The 15,677-nt window shown below is 43.4% G+C and overlaps 2 protein-coding genes across 5 annotated transcripts in view; one reads left to right on the plus strand and one right to left on the minus strand.

Moving 5' to 3' along the window:
• The window catches only part of AK9 (adenylate kinase 9), a 114,303-nt gene extending 100,925 nt beyond the window's left edge, over nt 1–13,378 (minus strand). The window contains exons 1-3 of one of the 3 annotated variants that reach the window (XM_075862265.1): nt 12,825–13,378; nt 6,762–6,887; nt 1,907–1,970 (exon numbers count right to left, since the gene is read on the minus strand). In XM_075862265.1, coding sequence (XP_075718380.1) covers nt 1,907–1,970; nt 6,762–6,887; nt 12,825–12,845 — 211 coding nt within the window. In that variant the 5' untranslated portion in view covers nt 12,846–13,378. The remainder of the gene's footprint in view (nt 1–1,906; nt 1,971–6,761; nt 6,888–12,824) is intronic. The other 2 variants (XM_075862264.1, XM_075862263.1) reach the window with 2 other exon arrangements.
• Nucleotides 13,150–15,677, plus strand: part of FIG4 (FIG4 phosphoinositide 5-phosphatase) — a 338,548-nt gene continuing 336,020 nt past the window's right edge. Inside the window, exon 1 of one of the 2 annotated variants that reach the window (XM_075862266.1) lies at nt 13,150–13,377. The gene's annotated coding sequence lies outside the window, so the exon portion shown is untranslated. Of the gene's footprint in view, nt 13,378–13,401; nt 13,489–15,677 lie in introns of those variants that run through there. The other variant, XM_075862267.1, reaches the window with a different exon arrangement.

The raw sequence follows: 15,677 nt of genomic DNA on the forward strand, positions 1-15,677 counted from the left end.
AATAGCTAGTGTTCACAGTAAGGTTGCTTTAGATGGTTATAATACAGTTGGATTTTAGCATACGTATTGCAACCCCAACACCTGAACCCCACTAGTATTCTATGGATATCCAAGTTTGGTTCAGTAGAACCGCGGGGGTAAGGGGAGGGTCTGCGAGTGAAAACTTCCTAATGCTGGCACCTTTCATATTGAAAATTGTTTCTTTAGAAATGCTGCAAACTTTAGAAACAGTTTACAATATGTGTGAATGCGCAAATAACTACTGCAGGGATCAGTGTTCCCAATGAAAGTCCTGGGTCACCCAGGGGATCAAGCACTCTTTTTGGAGAATAACCTCCACATAAGTATCTTTCTGCACTGCTTAAAGAGTAGTGGTCACTAGCTCATATAAGTTGAACTGGTTTACGGACCTGAAAAGCGCTGTCTCTCTGATTCCAGCACATTTTTTTTCCTGCACCCCTCCGGCCCGCTGTTGTGTTGGCTCCCTCTATGCTCTTTCTGTAGTTAGCCAACAGAATGTGAACTACCCTCAAGCTGCCTCACGCGGATTGGTCAGCATCTGAAGCAGGGAAGCTGGCTCCACTCCCTCGGCTAACTACAACAAATTAGAATGATGATGAATACCTATATAGTTACAGACCGAACAAATTAGAATATAGGCATCCAAAACAACAGTGTGACATAATTTTGGAACAGGGGGGCCCAGGAAAAAAAAACAACGAACAGCGCTGGAATCAGGGAGACCGTGCTATTCAGGTCAGTTAACCAGTTCAAATTATATGACCTAGTGGCAGATTCCCTTTAAAGGCTTTCCTCAAACGGGATAGGATAGGGTAGCCATAAATGTCTCATCAATGGTTGGCTGACCACTGGGACCCCAACCAATCTCTAAAACGAAGAGGCAGTGGTGCTCTGATACATTCTACAAACCAGCCTGGCTTCTCCTGATTAAAACTGTGCATGGCTTGAGGGGGGTTCGATCTGATCTCCCAATTACCATGCTACACATTCAAGATATTGGAACCAACAGCATCCACTTGGCGTAAACTATAGATGTTTTATTCACAGGTGTAGTTGCAAAGTTTTGGCTCCAAAAAGCCTTGTTATCTAGTGCTGACATTTGAAGACAAGACTGATAGTCATACTCCTAGTACGTGATCATATATTGCCACTGGTTTCCAAAATGAAATAACTGCATTTAAACTCCTAGGGCTCGGTTTATGGATTTCTGTTGCTGAAAACCTGACCCGACATTGTAAGCATACTGTCAGAGATTTAAATGCTCTTATTCGTAGAATGGTGTGTTATATTTTCAGCCCTATAAAGCGCTATACAGGGCCATTCATTTCAGAAATCAGTGGCAGTCTAAAACCACAGACCTCACCAATGTGATCTTCTCACATGTATGACTTATCAGAAGATCACTTTGACGGGATTTCTCATGTCCCAACCTAATTTAGAAATATGGTCAATATGGCAGCGAGAGGTAGAGAAAGACACTTTAAGTGGTGGCAAGCTTCCTAACCCCTTACCTGAGACAGCTCTACATTAAAGACTTGAGTAACCAGAGACCCCATTGAAAAGACTGATCATTACGCAGCGTATCCCTGGCAACCAGTCTGTCTGAAATAACTCAGTAGTCTAGCTTAAAGCTTGATTGTCAATGTGCTGTTGGCAAAATCACTCTGAGTGTATGTTCACACTGGGCGGATTCGCTGCAGATTTTCTGCAATGGATTTTATTGCAGAAAATCCATAGCCTATTATACAGTAGCAGCAAAGTGGATGAAATTTGAACATTTTTGGAATGCAAATGGTGAAATCGTGGAAAAATCTGCATGTCACTTTTGAGGTTCAATGGATATTGTTTTTCAAGTACTCAAAACCACACAGACAGAAAAACTTACCTTCAATAAATATGCAATTCCATGACTGCGAGAGCTTCCTCCCAAGAGTAGCCTTTCCAGTACCCTAAAGAATATAAATGTGAAGCATTGTCTTTCTAATAAATGCAAATATAGGAATAGAGCCAGAGTGAATAGTTACTGTATAAGCAGACGTAAGGATTCCTACAGTCTCAGTACCAATATTATACAAAGTCAGACATCACCTTTGGTTTATTAAAGTCCAATAAATAAATGGCTCCAACACTAAGCATAATATCAAATCTATCACTATTAATGTCCTTACACTTTATTTTTGTGCACACTACTGTCACTTTGAGGCCGCTTTCAAATGGCTGTTATGTGCATATTTTAGCCTCCATATTACAAATACAACACCCGGACCTCTTATGCCTCATGCACACGACCGTGTGTGCCGCCTGGGTCTCGTCAGTGATCCATGGAAAAATATGACATGTCCTATCTTTCCATGGATCGGAAAGTTGGGTCCGTTTTCACGGACCCGATTCACCCGCTGAAGTGAATGGGTCCATGAAAATTATCGGGTGACACTCCGATGGCATGAAAAACGGCCAGAGTGGCACTCGGTTGTAGGCAGCTTGCATTACAGTTCTACTAAACCGAACTTAGGTCACCATAGGGTTCTAAGGTGACCCAAATACAGTTCAGTTGGACCACATGAATTACAGCCCCGTGAAAGTGGCCTTACTCTTACATTCTTCCAATCTTTATTGATCAGGCAAATTTTCAGTTTTTCCATTTTTCGTTTTATCCTCCACGCCTTCCAAAAGCCATAACTTTTTTCTATTTTTCCGTCAACCTAGCCGAATGAGGGCCCGTTTTTTGCAGGACGAGTTGTAGTTTTTCATGGCACCACATAATGTACTGGGAAACTTCAAAAAAAATTCTGCCATTGTTTTTTTGATTTCATTTTTATGGCGTTCATCATGCAGTAAGAACAACATGTTCACTTTATTTTATGGGTTCTGATATGATTACGGTGATACCAAATTTATGTATTTTTTTTTATGTTTTACTACTTTTACAAAGGAAAAATCTATTTGTTAAAAAAAAAGTTTTTTGTCGCCACTTTCTCAGAGCCATAACTTTTTTATTTTTCCGTCGATAGAGCGGTGTAAGAGCTTATTTTTTGTGGGACTAGCTGTCCATTTTTGGCTACATGATACTTACAGCAATTCTGGTGTTCTGAAATGTATTTATTTTCATTTTTATGCATTTTTTCCAAAATACAGTTACTTCTCCGTCACTTCTCTTCTTCTCTGTTATTTGGTCACCTTGGCTCTCAAAAAAAATTTAATCAACAGTGATCAAAAAATCGCATGTACCCCAAAATGGTATCTGTAAAAACTACCCTGCAAAAAATAAGCCCTCACATCGCTCAATTGACAAAAAAATAAAAAAGTTATGGCGACAAAACTTTTTCCCTAAGTGGTAAAACATTAAAAAAAAACAGCATATGAATTTGGTATTGCTGTAATCATATCAACCAGTAGAATAAGGTGAACATGTAGTTTTTACCGCCTAATGGACACTGTAAAAACAAAACCCTTCAAAATATGGCGTAATCGCCGTTTTTAGCTAATTTCACCCTACAAATATTTTTTTCAGCAAAAAAAATACAAAAAAAGTTATGGCTTTTGGAAGGCAGGCAGAAAAAAATGAATTAAAAAACGAAGATTGGCCGTAGCTCCTAAATTGCATTCACATATGGTGATTTGCGGATCTTCCGATTATGATAATATATTTTTAACATACAGTATCTTCCTATAATGATTTCTAGTATCAAAAGTGGGCACCTATGTGTATTTACATGTTGTGAGGATTGCAAGCGACAATCGAAATTAGTAGAATCGTATGCATTATTGAAGCCTGTAAAGGCGCCCTAAGTCGTGCTGCCATATATATATTTTTTTGGGGAAAGAAGGTTGTTTTTTTTCCAATGCCACCCTACCATGAAGGCCGTACATGTTCAATTTTTTCTAACTGTGCGGTCATGAACATAAACATCTAATGTGCCTACAGAAGCCTATAGGTCACCTGATGAAACACTTGGGTTTTTCTTTATATCTCTTAGCATTGAATAGCGTGAACCGCAACAATTGCTTCTCTGAGGTCATGGCGGATGTGCTTTCTTCTTGCCATAATGTAGACACACGAGTTCTTCAGAACACCAAACTGCCAAAAGTTCTGATTTTAGGCTGCCCATACACGTACTGTAGCAGTAGTGTGGCTCGGAAACGTGTGGCAAAACTGCACAGGGCTTCAGCCACGAATTGCCACATTTTTGGAATGTGAAACAATGCGCTGAACACCTGTGCGGCCAAAGAACACATAGCAAAACGCATTGCAAGACGCAAAGTTCCTGGCCACACGCTACACCACTACTACTTCGCTAATCCTGTGCACTTGACCCCTGGCTGCTAATTACTCTTTTCAAAACTACAAACACCACAACGGACCCAAATAAGTGTGAACATAGCCTTAAAGGAGTTGTCCCACAAAAAATGATTTATCACCTATCCACAGGATTGGTGATAAATGTATGATCGCTGCGGGTCCAACTGCTGGGACCTCCACCGATCATGAGAAGGAAGTTCCCGTGTCCCTTGCTTGAATGGAGCCATGGACATGCTAATTTTCTATAAAAGACTGACAGATAACGGAGCTCTGTTCTTGGCTATTTTAGTCAGTAATAAATGATTTTCGTGGGACAACCCCTTTAGTGATTGCAGAAGTATAAGAGTTTACTGGTTTCTGAATGTTAGTTTACTTTTTGGAAAAAATGACGACATCTGTTGTTTGTGGTCATCAGAGGTTATTTATTTGTTTATAGAAGTTGGTGGGGATCACACAATTGTTATTTAGTCCCTGATAAATAAAAACATGCATATCCCAAGACTGTATATTGTCCTTTCAATTGTCTGTACATAATTTACTCACACATCATAACATGGCAATGCACATATTTTAGATACTAATAAATGACAATATTTAATATGATGGGGAGTCTATATTTAATACTAATGAAAATGCGCTGTATGGTAATTTTCATGGTTTTCTACCAAAGTAAGGCTAGAAGTCACATTGAAAAATCACAGTGTAGCCCCAGCTAAAAAGGGGGAAATGCTCATGAAATAATAATGTTTTTTTGTTAATCCGACCAATTTCTACATTCCGTGTAATCATCTTGTCATTAACCAAGCTTGTATGATTGTAACTTTAATTTTATTTCTACTTATACTGTGATATGTACACATTGGTCTTGTTCTTGATGTTTGAAATTAATAAAAAGATTGAACCATAATAATGTTTTTTTAAGTATACCTTTAATAAACCAGTCTCAAGTAATCTGGAAACGGAGAGATGAAATAACAGACACTGACCCCATTTATCAGACGGCCCAAATAATAACTTCTATGTTAGAATATCTATACATCTTTAAAGAGAGACAGGTTTATAGTTCTCCTGAATTTCTAGGTTATTCCAGAGAGTCCTATTTCCATTTCAGATACAGGCTACACATATTAAAACCACTGATCACAAGCAGAGCGAGCTGCCCAACACGCCGCCAATATTGTAAAGCTACAATGCCCTGCTTGAGACCTGGGAGTTTGAGTGACTACTTTACCTGCTGTTAACGGCAAGGTGTGATATACACGCATGTGTTTAATACAAAGTTTGATGTGGATTTGCACCTTTGAGCACAAGCATATCAGAAGATAGAATAGTCCAGATATTGAGACCCCTCTGATCGATAAAACAACTTGTTTTGGGGAGGGCATCACAAAAGTACTATTTACAGACATGTCTTTGAGGCTTACGGGCTATATAGCTCACAGAGGATTGCCTAGACTCGATACAAATGTAGTCTCCTCTCAGATGAGATCAGGACTACATATGTATGGATTTTCAGCCTCTGGATGCAAACAAGAATGTTCTCTCTCATTCATTGACTTGCTATTCACTGGAGTGCATCTTTAGTGGTCATGGACCTACAAAACCAACATGGTGTGAACAATGTGGTCATTAGTGAGTCTTGCTCCCTGACGAAGAAAACAGTGATTCTGCATATTCAAATTTTTACTTCTGGACCTTGTAGAGTCCAGACCACCTCGTTTCTTCCATATTTTTTCAGTATGAGGAAATTAGGCAACAGCATATGACTAACTACACAGATTTCAGTCAATACTGTATGACTTAGGCTACATTCATACGACCATTGGCAACCTGGGACGTGAAAAACTGAGGTGCACTTGTGCGGGACGCGTTGTCACGTTGATCCCGTGGATGCTTGACACGCAGTAAAATAGGACATGTCCTATTTTTTCACGGACCCTTCACACGCTCCGTTGAAATAACGGTCGTGTGAACGGCTCCATTGAAATACATGAGTCCGTTTGGTGGGCGTTGTTTTTTTTGTTTTTTTTTAACGGCCATCACACGGACGTGATAGACACTCGTCTGAATGAGCCCTAAATGTTAAGTGGGGGATTAGGATTGTGGCTTAACGCATATGACCATATTACGGATCTGTGTTGTACGTATTCGTAACACAGCATCCATATAAATCTATGGGCCCACATTGCACCCACCAGTATCGCATATCATTTAAAAAGGTTTTACGTGAATAGAAATTTACATGAAGGTCATTAATAAGCAATTTTCTCACAATGCAATTCATATTTCTATCACCTGAGTATGGAGGAATGTACAACCCAAGCTACTGAGTCCGAACTTCAAATGAGAGAATGTTACTGGTAAAAAGTCTACACTATTAAAGTAGATAACTGTTCATGCAGATATTAGTAATAAAGAGCTGTATAAAGAGAGGTCTTACTGGCTTCCCAACTATAAGAAAACAGGTTGGTTTGGATAAAAGAAATGCTTTTTCCGTTTCATCCTCTTCAAATGTGTCTGCAAGTGGGAGGAGATGGACAGTCTCTGGTTGAGCCATTGCAAACTCCTACAAAGTAAGCAAAACCTGTTCATATAACATGTTAATATAAATGCAATAAATACTTGGAAATAATCAAATAATTCTTGTACGGCCTCTAAAGCTGGCCATACACATAAGATGTATGTCGGCCAAACCAGCAGACTTCGGCGGAACCGGCCAACCATCTGATGTGTATGGCGATGTCTCGACTTTTCCCTGGTGGCAGATGTTGGGGGAAAGTAGGATTGGGACGTTAAATTTCAACATGTCCAATTCTTTTGTTCATTAGTAGAGAAGCCGATGAGTAGTCTGGCAGTGGCTTTCTTCCTTCTCCCTATTGAAAACACATGCATGCTTAGCCGACCTGAGCGTATATGTGTATAAAGGAGCCGGGAGGAACAGATGTCGGCCAAACTATCGTTTGGCCAACAGCTATCTCAAGCGTATGGCCAGCTTTAGTTAAAGGGGTTTTCCTATCAGAGACATTTATGACATATCCTGTTGGCCAACAGCTATCTCAAGCGTATGGCCAGCTTTAGTTAAAGGGGTTTTCCTATCAGAGACATTTATGACATATCCACAGGATATGTCATAAATGTCAGATAGATGCAGGTCTCACCTCTTGGACCCGCACCTATCTCTAGAGCAGGGGGTCCCCTAAACCCTGCTCTACTGCTTTGTGTTGTGGCTGAAGAGTGTGATTCCCGACCATGAATTAGGGAAACAGCATAGCTCACCGAGCTACGCTGTTTCCGTAAGTCCCATAGTATTGAATGGCAGTCATGTAAGCAGCGTAGCATGCGAGCTACACTGTTTCCATAACTACTATTCAGCTCTATGGGTCTTACGGAAACAGCGTAGCTCAGCGAAATACGCTGTTTCCGTAAATCACATGATTCAGCCACAACACAAAGCAGTAAAATGGGGTTAGGGGACCCTGTTCTAGAGATAGGTGCGGGTCCCACATTTATCTGATATTTATGACATGTCATGTTGATATGTCATAAATGTCTCTGATGGGAAAACCCATTTAAATAGGAAATCCACCATGCTATTTTGAGATGTCACAGATAAATGTTAGAAGATAACATTGGTGAAGTTTGTGATCTTGCACCACCACTTATTTCTAAACCGGAAAAGCCCTATAGAATGCTGAAAACCCTTTGGCACTGCTCAGCAATTTCTGTTTTTGGAAATGTAACATAATATAAAGTGACCCTCCCGTCCTGCGACAACATCTTTATGATGGGGTATATGGTGTAATATTACCTGGTGCCCTCCAGTTGCTCCCCTCTGCCATGGATCCGCTGTTTAACGGTCCCATCTGTGTTGTCTGAGACACTTCCACTGTTCTCGGATTGGCCAGAGTTGCTCATGTGAACAGTTCCGGCCAATCCGAGAACAAAGGTCTGTGAAGTGCTGTGGCCAATTTGGGACAACACAGAGGGGAACCCGAAGAAGCGATCCAGAACAGAGGGGCGCAACTAGAGGGCACCACGTAATAGTACTCCATATACACCATCACATTTATAATTTTGTCCTAGGACCGCAGGGTCGCTTTAAAAACACTGCCATAGATTTAAATGTTCCTTCTGTAGAATGCTTTGTCAGGAGTCCAGTAAAATAAATCTGTTTTCAGTTTAGGTTTTAGTGCTCAATCGAGCCCTCTTGTTTTGGAAATTAGTGGTGGTCCACGACCCAAGACTTCACAATTCTCACATGTATCTATGAAATATCAAAAAGATCATTTTGATTGGATTTCTCCTTTAAGGGCTCATGCACATGGCAGTACAGTATTACGGATCAGTGTAGAACAGAACCCATGGAATTTTACGGGTCCATACTGTATCCCCATCTTCATCTTATTTTACACGGACCATGCAGAGGCTTTTTGATCACAGATATTTTATGAAACGGAGAAAAAAAATACTGCGGCATGTTCCATCACATGCCATATCACAGAGCTAGTCTCGCCAACAAGCATTGCTTCTATGAGAAAATATGGCGCTTTATATGGCAGCCCAGGAAGTGCATGAGCCCTAACAGAGAAACAATGAGCACAGTTAACATGTGGACAGGGTGATTTATCATACTGGCCGAGATTAAACGTACACAATAACAGTAGTCTGTGAACTAACAGCATTGGGGGCAATGTGCTAAGGATTTGAACTGAGGTTTAGGTAGGGTTACCCCCTTTTCCACCCAAAAATACCAGCCAAGTTCAGGGTGTATTTCCACGTGCCTGCTCTGTCGCATTTTTGTGCCATGATTTTGCATATATAGCTGCAAAAAAACACCACAAAACAAGTATATGTAAATACACACCAATACGGGTAAAAAGCGAGTCTGGTTTTGGGGGTATGATCTTCCACCTTGTCTCATTTAGAGCCCTCCTGCTTCGTTCTTTATTCTTGGGTCTTAGTAGGCAGTGTGCCCATGTCCAGTTGCTGAATGTGAGGATCTCTTGCTCTCTGCACCCTTGTCCGCTGCAATCTCTTACTTGTGCTAATTTCACAGTTTGTTCTAGAGCTGGACAGGACTGGCAAAGAGGAGTATCTGCTTTGTTATGCACAAATACTGGCACTTGATATTGCTGGTAAAAATATTTAAAAAAAAGTCCGGCTTTCCAATGTAAATACTGGCTAGGCCAGTGGTTTATCGGCCTAGTGGCAAACCCATGTACAGGCCCCATATAGTCATTGGGGCAGATGTATTATTATTTAACATGCGGTGCACCACATTTGTTAACTGTTTTGGAAACGATTTGCGGCTTGTCCGACAGGGGAGCATGGCCTAAATTAAAAGGGGTGTGGTCCAGCAGAAAGGGGTGTGGCATAAACTAAGCCAGTCCGGATATGGTATAAGGAAGAGAAAAGTGTCTAACAAAACTAGCAAGATGCGCCAAGTTTACCTTACAGAGTGCACCAATTTGGTGCATTTTCTGACTGTGTGGTCTAAGTTTAGGCTGTGTAAAGCTTAGACCATGTTCACACGACATTTGTTCAGGCTATATAATACAAGGCTGACTTCAAGAGAAAATGGTCTCTTAATCCAGGAGTTTTTGGAGCTGTTTTTTTTAACTTTTGAAAGAGTATTTTGAGGTGTATTTTTGAAGCGTTTTTTTTTTTTTTTTTTTTTGAAGCGTCAGTGGGAAATGGGAAAAATCATAAGACACTTTTTTTACGAGGTTTTTAATTTAGCAGAATCCAAATACGCCTCGCATGAACTACACAGTATTGTTCCCATTGAAATCAATAGGATGCTGCTTATTTCAAGCGTATCTCGGTGCCCGAATACAACTGTTTTACCCTCCAAAATATGCCTGAAAATATGCCTTATAAACATGGCCTTAGGCCTCATGCACATGAAATTGCTTTTGCGGCCGCAATTCCCCCGAAAATCCACGGGAGAATTGCGGCCCCATTCATTTCTATGGGCCCATGCACACGACCGTGGTTTCCATGGTCCGTGCATGGCCCAGGCTCGTAGGAAATAATGGACGTGGCCATGTGCATGGCCCGCGATTTGCGGACGGCTCGAGGGTGACACTCCCCGGCCGACCTGAAAATCACGGCCGTGCACATGGCTACGGTCGTGTGCATGAGGCCTTAGACAGCATTAGGGTATGTTCACATGTAGCGTAAACACTGCAGAAACATACGACCGGATATTCTGTGCGGATCCGCAGCATATTACAGTAGCAGCAGAGTGGATATGAACAAATCTCATCCGCACGCTGTGGAAAAAAATCTGAAGAAAAGAAGTACAGAAATTGAGCTGCAGGGCAGATTCGTAATATGCAGCCTGGCGAAAACACGGCAGAATTTCTGCACAGACAATCCGGTCGGAAAATGTGCCGTGTTGAGGCTACATGTAAACATAAGCTTAGTAAATCTGTCCCAGTGTCTTTTATTCAAAATGAACTGAAATCTCATCCCTGGGTATTGGGGCAGTAAAGAGCCTCCACAATAAATCTATAAAAAAAAAACATGCACACAGTTTTTGTCGCAGTTTGACATTATCACGATTTCTATTGATGAAATAAAAAGTCATCCGTCACCCATAGACTATAATGGTATCCGTTTAACACATACGTCATGAACAGGATCATGAGAGTTCTTGACTTATACCATTGTGATCTATGTTGACTGCTGCCACTGTTGAGCTTCTGTCACAGCCTACGTTTAGCGTATACCGTGGGAACTTTTTTGGGCGTATACGTCAAACATAAGGCATTAACCCGTTAGTGACCGGCCCATCGTGTTTCTACGTCGGTCACTAACGGGCCTTATTCCGATGCCATAGACTTTTTACGTCGCGGCATCAGAATAAGTAAACAGAGTAGGGAGCTGTCAAATCTCCCTGCTCTCAGCTGCTAGAGGCAGCTGAGGGCTGGGAGCGTCCCTGCTCTGCCGTGTGAGATCGATATTAGTATCGATCTCACCCGTTTAACCCCTCAGATGCAGTGCACAATAGCGAGCACCGCATCTGAGTGGTTTTGGAGAGAGGGAGGGAGCTCCCTCCTCCACCGACACCCGGCGATACGATCGCCGAGTGTCTGTGTCTCTAATGGCAGCCGGGGGTCTAATAAAGGCCCCCAGGTCTGCCTGGAGCGAATGCCTGTTAGATCATGCCGGAGGCATGACCTAGCAGATGCCTGTCCGTTTTAAACGGACCAGCATAATACACTGCAATACAGAAGTATTGCAGTGTATTATAATAGCGATCGCAGAATCGCATATTAAAGTCCCCTAGTGGGACTAGTAAAAAAGTAAAAAAAAAAAGTTTAATAAAGTTAATTAAAAAAAAATGTGAAAAAAAAAAATGAAAAACCCACTTTTTCCCTTTACAAACTGCTTTAGTATTAAAAAAACAAAATAAAGTAAAAAAGTTACACATATTTGGTATCGCCGCGTCCGTAACGACCCCGACTATAAATCTATTACATTATTTAACCCGCACGGTGAATGCCGTAAAATATTAAATAAAAAACGACAGAAAAATTGCTGTTTTCTGTGAATACTGACTTTAAAAAAATTTGATTAAAATGTGATCAAAAAGTCGCATCTACTCCAAAATGGTACCAATAAAAACTACAAGTCGTCCCGCAAAAAAAAAAGCCCTCATACAACCGCATCGGCGAAAAAAGAAAAACAACGTTACGGCTCTTCAAATATGGAGACACAAAAACAAATAATTTAGAAAAAAAAAAGCGTTTTTACTGTGTAAAAGTAGTAAAACATACAAAAACGATACAAATTTGGTATCGTTGCAATCGTAACCACCCGCTGAATAAAGTTATTGTGTTATTTATACCACACGGTAAACGGCGTAGATTTAGGACGCAAAAAAGAGTGGTGAAATTTCAGGGTTTTTTCTATGCCCCCCCCAAAAAAAAGTTAATAAAAGTTAATCAATAAATAATAGGTAACTTCAAAATGGTGCTATTAAAAAATACAACTTGTCCCGCAAAAAACAAGACCTTATACAGCTATGTCGACGCAAAAATAAAAGAGTTATAGCTCTTGGAATGCGACGATTGAAAAACGTAAAAAATAGCTTGGTCATTAAGGTCCAAAATAGGCTGGTCATTAAGGGGTTAAACGTAGCGTCCACAGACCAAATCTCCTGGTTTTGGCTTACAAATACCGATGCAAAACAACTGACCAATATAGGGTGTATTGTGACTAGTCTGAAGTGGTTCCAGAACTTTGATTTGGCGGCTGCATGTTAAGAGCTCTAACTAGAATACATTAGTTTAACTCTTTATGGGTGATCTTGTGTCCCCCCCCCCTCCCCTAGTCTTTTGACAATGTTTCATACCAATAATAAACACATAACAATGGGATTAACCAAAACCCTTCAGTCATTCTAAAAATCTGTTAACAAGTTTTCCGTTTTTACTGATTCTTTGTAGGTAATCCTGACAGGTATTTGGCAATATAACGATTTGTGATCGGTTACCGTTCTCTTTGTGGATAGCATGTCCCAGTCCAGGAGGTCTAGAAGGGGCTCAGTACAGTCGCGATGGTGACATGTCCCGGTATGTTTGTGTAGTTGAACCCCTTATTTTGTGGTAAGTGCTGAGCTGGCCCCGGGGTGCCTGTAGATGATCACTATATACTCACACAGCAGCTCCCTCACTCTCCTCTCAGGCTCTGCACTGATTTGTGTACAGCCCCACCATCTCCATGGCGACTGCTCCGCCCAGCCCAAACCAACTTCTGTGTGCCGGTCACGTGAGGCGTGCTGCCTTGTAGAACGCGCTCCAGTGTACGGTTATTGGCGGTAAAGTACTGGATACATTCGTTCTTTACCGCCCACGTAGGCTGGCAGCCATTCTCCAATCTTAGACCGAATAAACTAAAAAAACAACAACAAAAAAACCCGCACGCTGAGGACTGTTATCAGCTTTCGGGATGTCCCAAAAGCCAGTAGCGTAAGAACGTGGGGCGTCACTACGTCATGACGTCCCACATCCGTCCAAGCGCAGTTTATGACCCAGCCAGCGCTACAGGTAAATGAGCAGCTAAGGCGCTTTGACAAGGTGGCGGCTGTGACAGGGACACACTGTGTTGTAGAAGGCGCACGCTGGAAGTCGCCTGTGGCTGGCATACGCTGTATTGGGGTATCGTGCAAGGCACACACTGTTATGTGGGCATCTATGCCGGGCACACACTGTTATGGGGTTGTGTGAAATGCACACATTATTATGGGGTGGATATGTGGCTCGCTCACGCTGTTATGTGGGCATTTGTAGCTGGCTCACACTGTTATGTGGCATCTGTAGCTGGCTCACACTGTTATGTGGCATCTGTAGCTGGCTCACACTGTTATGTGGCGTCTGTAGCTGGCTCACACTGTTATGTGGCATCTGTAGCTGGCTCACACTGTTATGTGGCATCTGTAACTGGCTCACGCTGTTATGTGACGTCTGTAGCTGGCTCACGCTGTTATGTGGGCGTCTGTAGCTGGCTCACGCTGTTATGTGGCATCTGTAGCTGGCTCACACTGTTATGTGGCATCTGTAGCTGGCTCACGCTGTTATGTGGGCGTCTGTAGCTGGCTCACACTGTTATGTGGCGTCTGTAGCTGGCTCACACTGTTATGTGGCGTCTGTAGCTCGCTCACGCTGTTATGTGGGCGTCTGTAGCTGGCTCACGCTGTTATGTGGGCGTCTGTAGCTGGCTCACGCTGTTATGTGGCATCTGTAGCTGGCTCACACTGTTATGTGGCGTCTGTAGCTGGCTCACACTGTTATGTGGCGTCTGTAGCTGGCTCACGCTGTTATGTGGCATCTGTAGCTGGCTCACGCTGTTATGTGGCGTCTGTAGCTGGCTCACGCTGTTATGTGGGCGTCTGTAGCTGGCTCACGCTGTTATGTGGGCGTCTGTAGCTGGCTCACGCTGTTATGTGGGCGTCTGTAGCTGGCTCACGCTGTTATGTGGGCGTCTGTAGCTGGCTCACGCTGTTATGTGGGCGTCTGTAGCTGGCTCACGCTGTTATGTGGGCGTCTGTAGCTGGCTCACGCTGTTATGTGGGCGTCTGTAGCTGGCTCACGCTGTTATGTGGGCGTCTGTAGCTGGCTCACGCTGTTATGTGGCGTCTGTAGCTGGCTCACGCTGTTATGTGGGCGTCTGTAGCTGGCTCACGCTGTTATGTGGGCGTCTGTAGCTGGCTCACGCTGTTATGTGGCGTCTGTAGCTGGCTCACGCTGTTATGTGGGCGTCTGTAGCTGTCTCACGCTGTTATGTGGGCGTCTGTGGCTGGCTCACGCTGTTATGTGGGCGTCTGTAGCTGGCTCACGCTGTTATGTGGGCGTCTGTAGCTGGCTCACGCTGTTATGTGGGCGTCTGTAGCTGGCTCACGCTGTTATGTGGCGTCTGTAGCTGGCTCACGCTGTTATGTGGGCGTCTGTAGCTGGCTCACGCTGTTATGTGGGCGTCTGTAGCTGGCTCACGCTGTTATGTGGGCGTCTGTAGCTGGCTCACGCTGTTATGTGGGCGTCTGTAGCTGGCTCACGCTGTTATGTGGGCGTCTGTAGCTGGCTCACGCTGTTATGTGGGCGTCTGTAGCTGGCTCACGCTGTTATGTGGGCGTCTGTAGCTGGCTCACGCTGTTATGTGGGCGTCTGTAGCTGGCTCACGCTGTTATGTGGGCGTCTGTAGCTGGCTCACGCTGTTATGTGGGCGTCTGTAGCTGGCTCACGCTGTTATGTGGGCGTCTGTAGCTGGCTCACGCTGTTATGTGGGCGTCTGTAGCTGGCTCACGCTGTTATGTGGGCGTCTGTAGCTGGCTCACGCTGTTATGTGGGCGTCTGTAGCTGGCTCACGCTGTTATGTGGGCGTCTGTAGCTGGCTCACGCTGTTATGTGGGCGTCTGTAGCTGGCTCACGCTGTTATGTGGGCGTCTGTAGCTGGCTCACGCTGTTATGTGGCGTCTGTAGCTGGCTCACGCTGTTATGTGGCGTCTGTAGCTGGCTCACGCTGTTATGTGGGCGTCTGTAGCTGGCTCACGCTGTTATGTGGGCGTCTGTAGCTGGCTCACGCTGTTATGTGGCATCTGTAGCTGGCTCACGCTGTTATGTGGGCGTCTGTAGCTGGCTCACGCTGTTATGTGGGCGTCTGTAGCTGGCTCACGCTGTTATGTGGGCGTCTGTGGCTGGCTCACGCTGTTATGTGGGCGTCTGTAGCTGGCTCACGCTGTTATGTGGGCGTCTGTAGCTGGCTCACGCTGTTATGTGGGCGTCTGTGGCTGGCTCACGCTGTTATGTGGGCATTTGTAGCTGGCTCACGCTGTTATGTGGGCGTCTGTGGC

The sequence above is a fragment of the Rhinoderma darwinii genome, chromosome 4, assembly GCF_050947455.1.
Source record: "Rhinoderma darwinii isolate aRhiDar2 chromosome 4, aRhiDar2.hap1, whole genome shotgun sequence".
In the NCBI taxonomy this organism is placed as follows: Eukaryota; Metazoa; Chordata; class Amphibia; order Anura; family Rhinodermatidae; genus Rhinoderma; species Rhinoderma darwinii.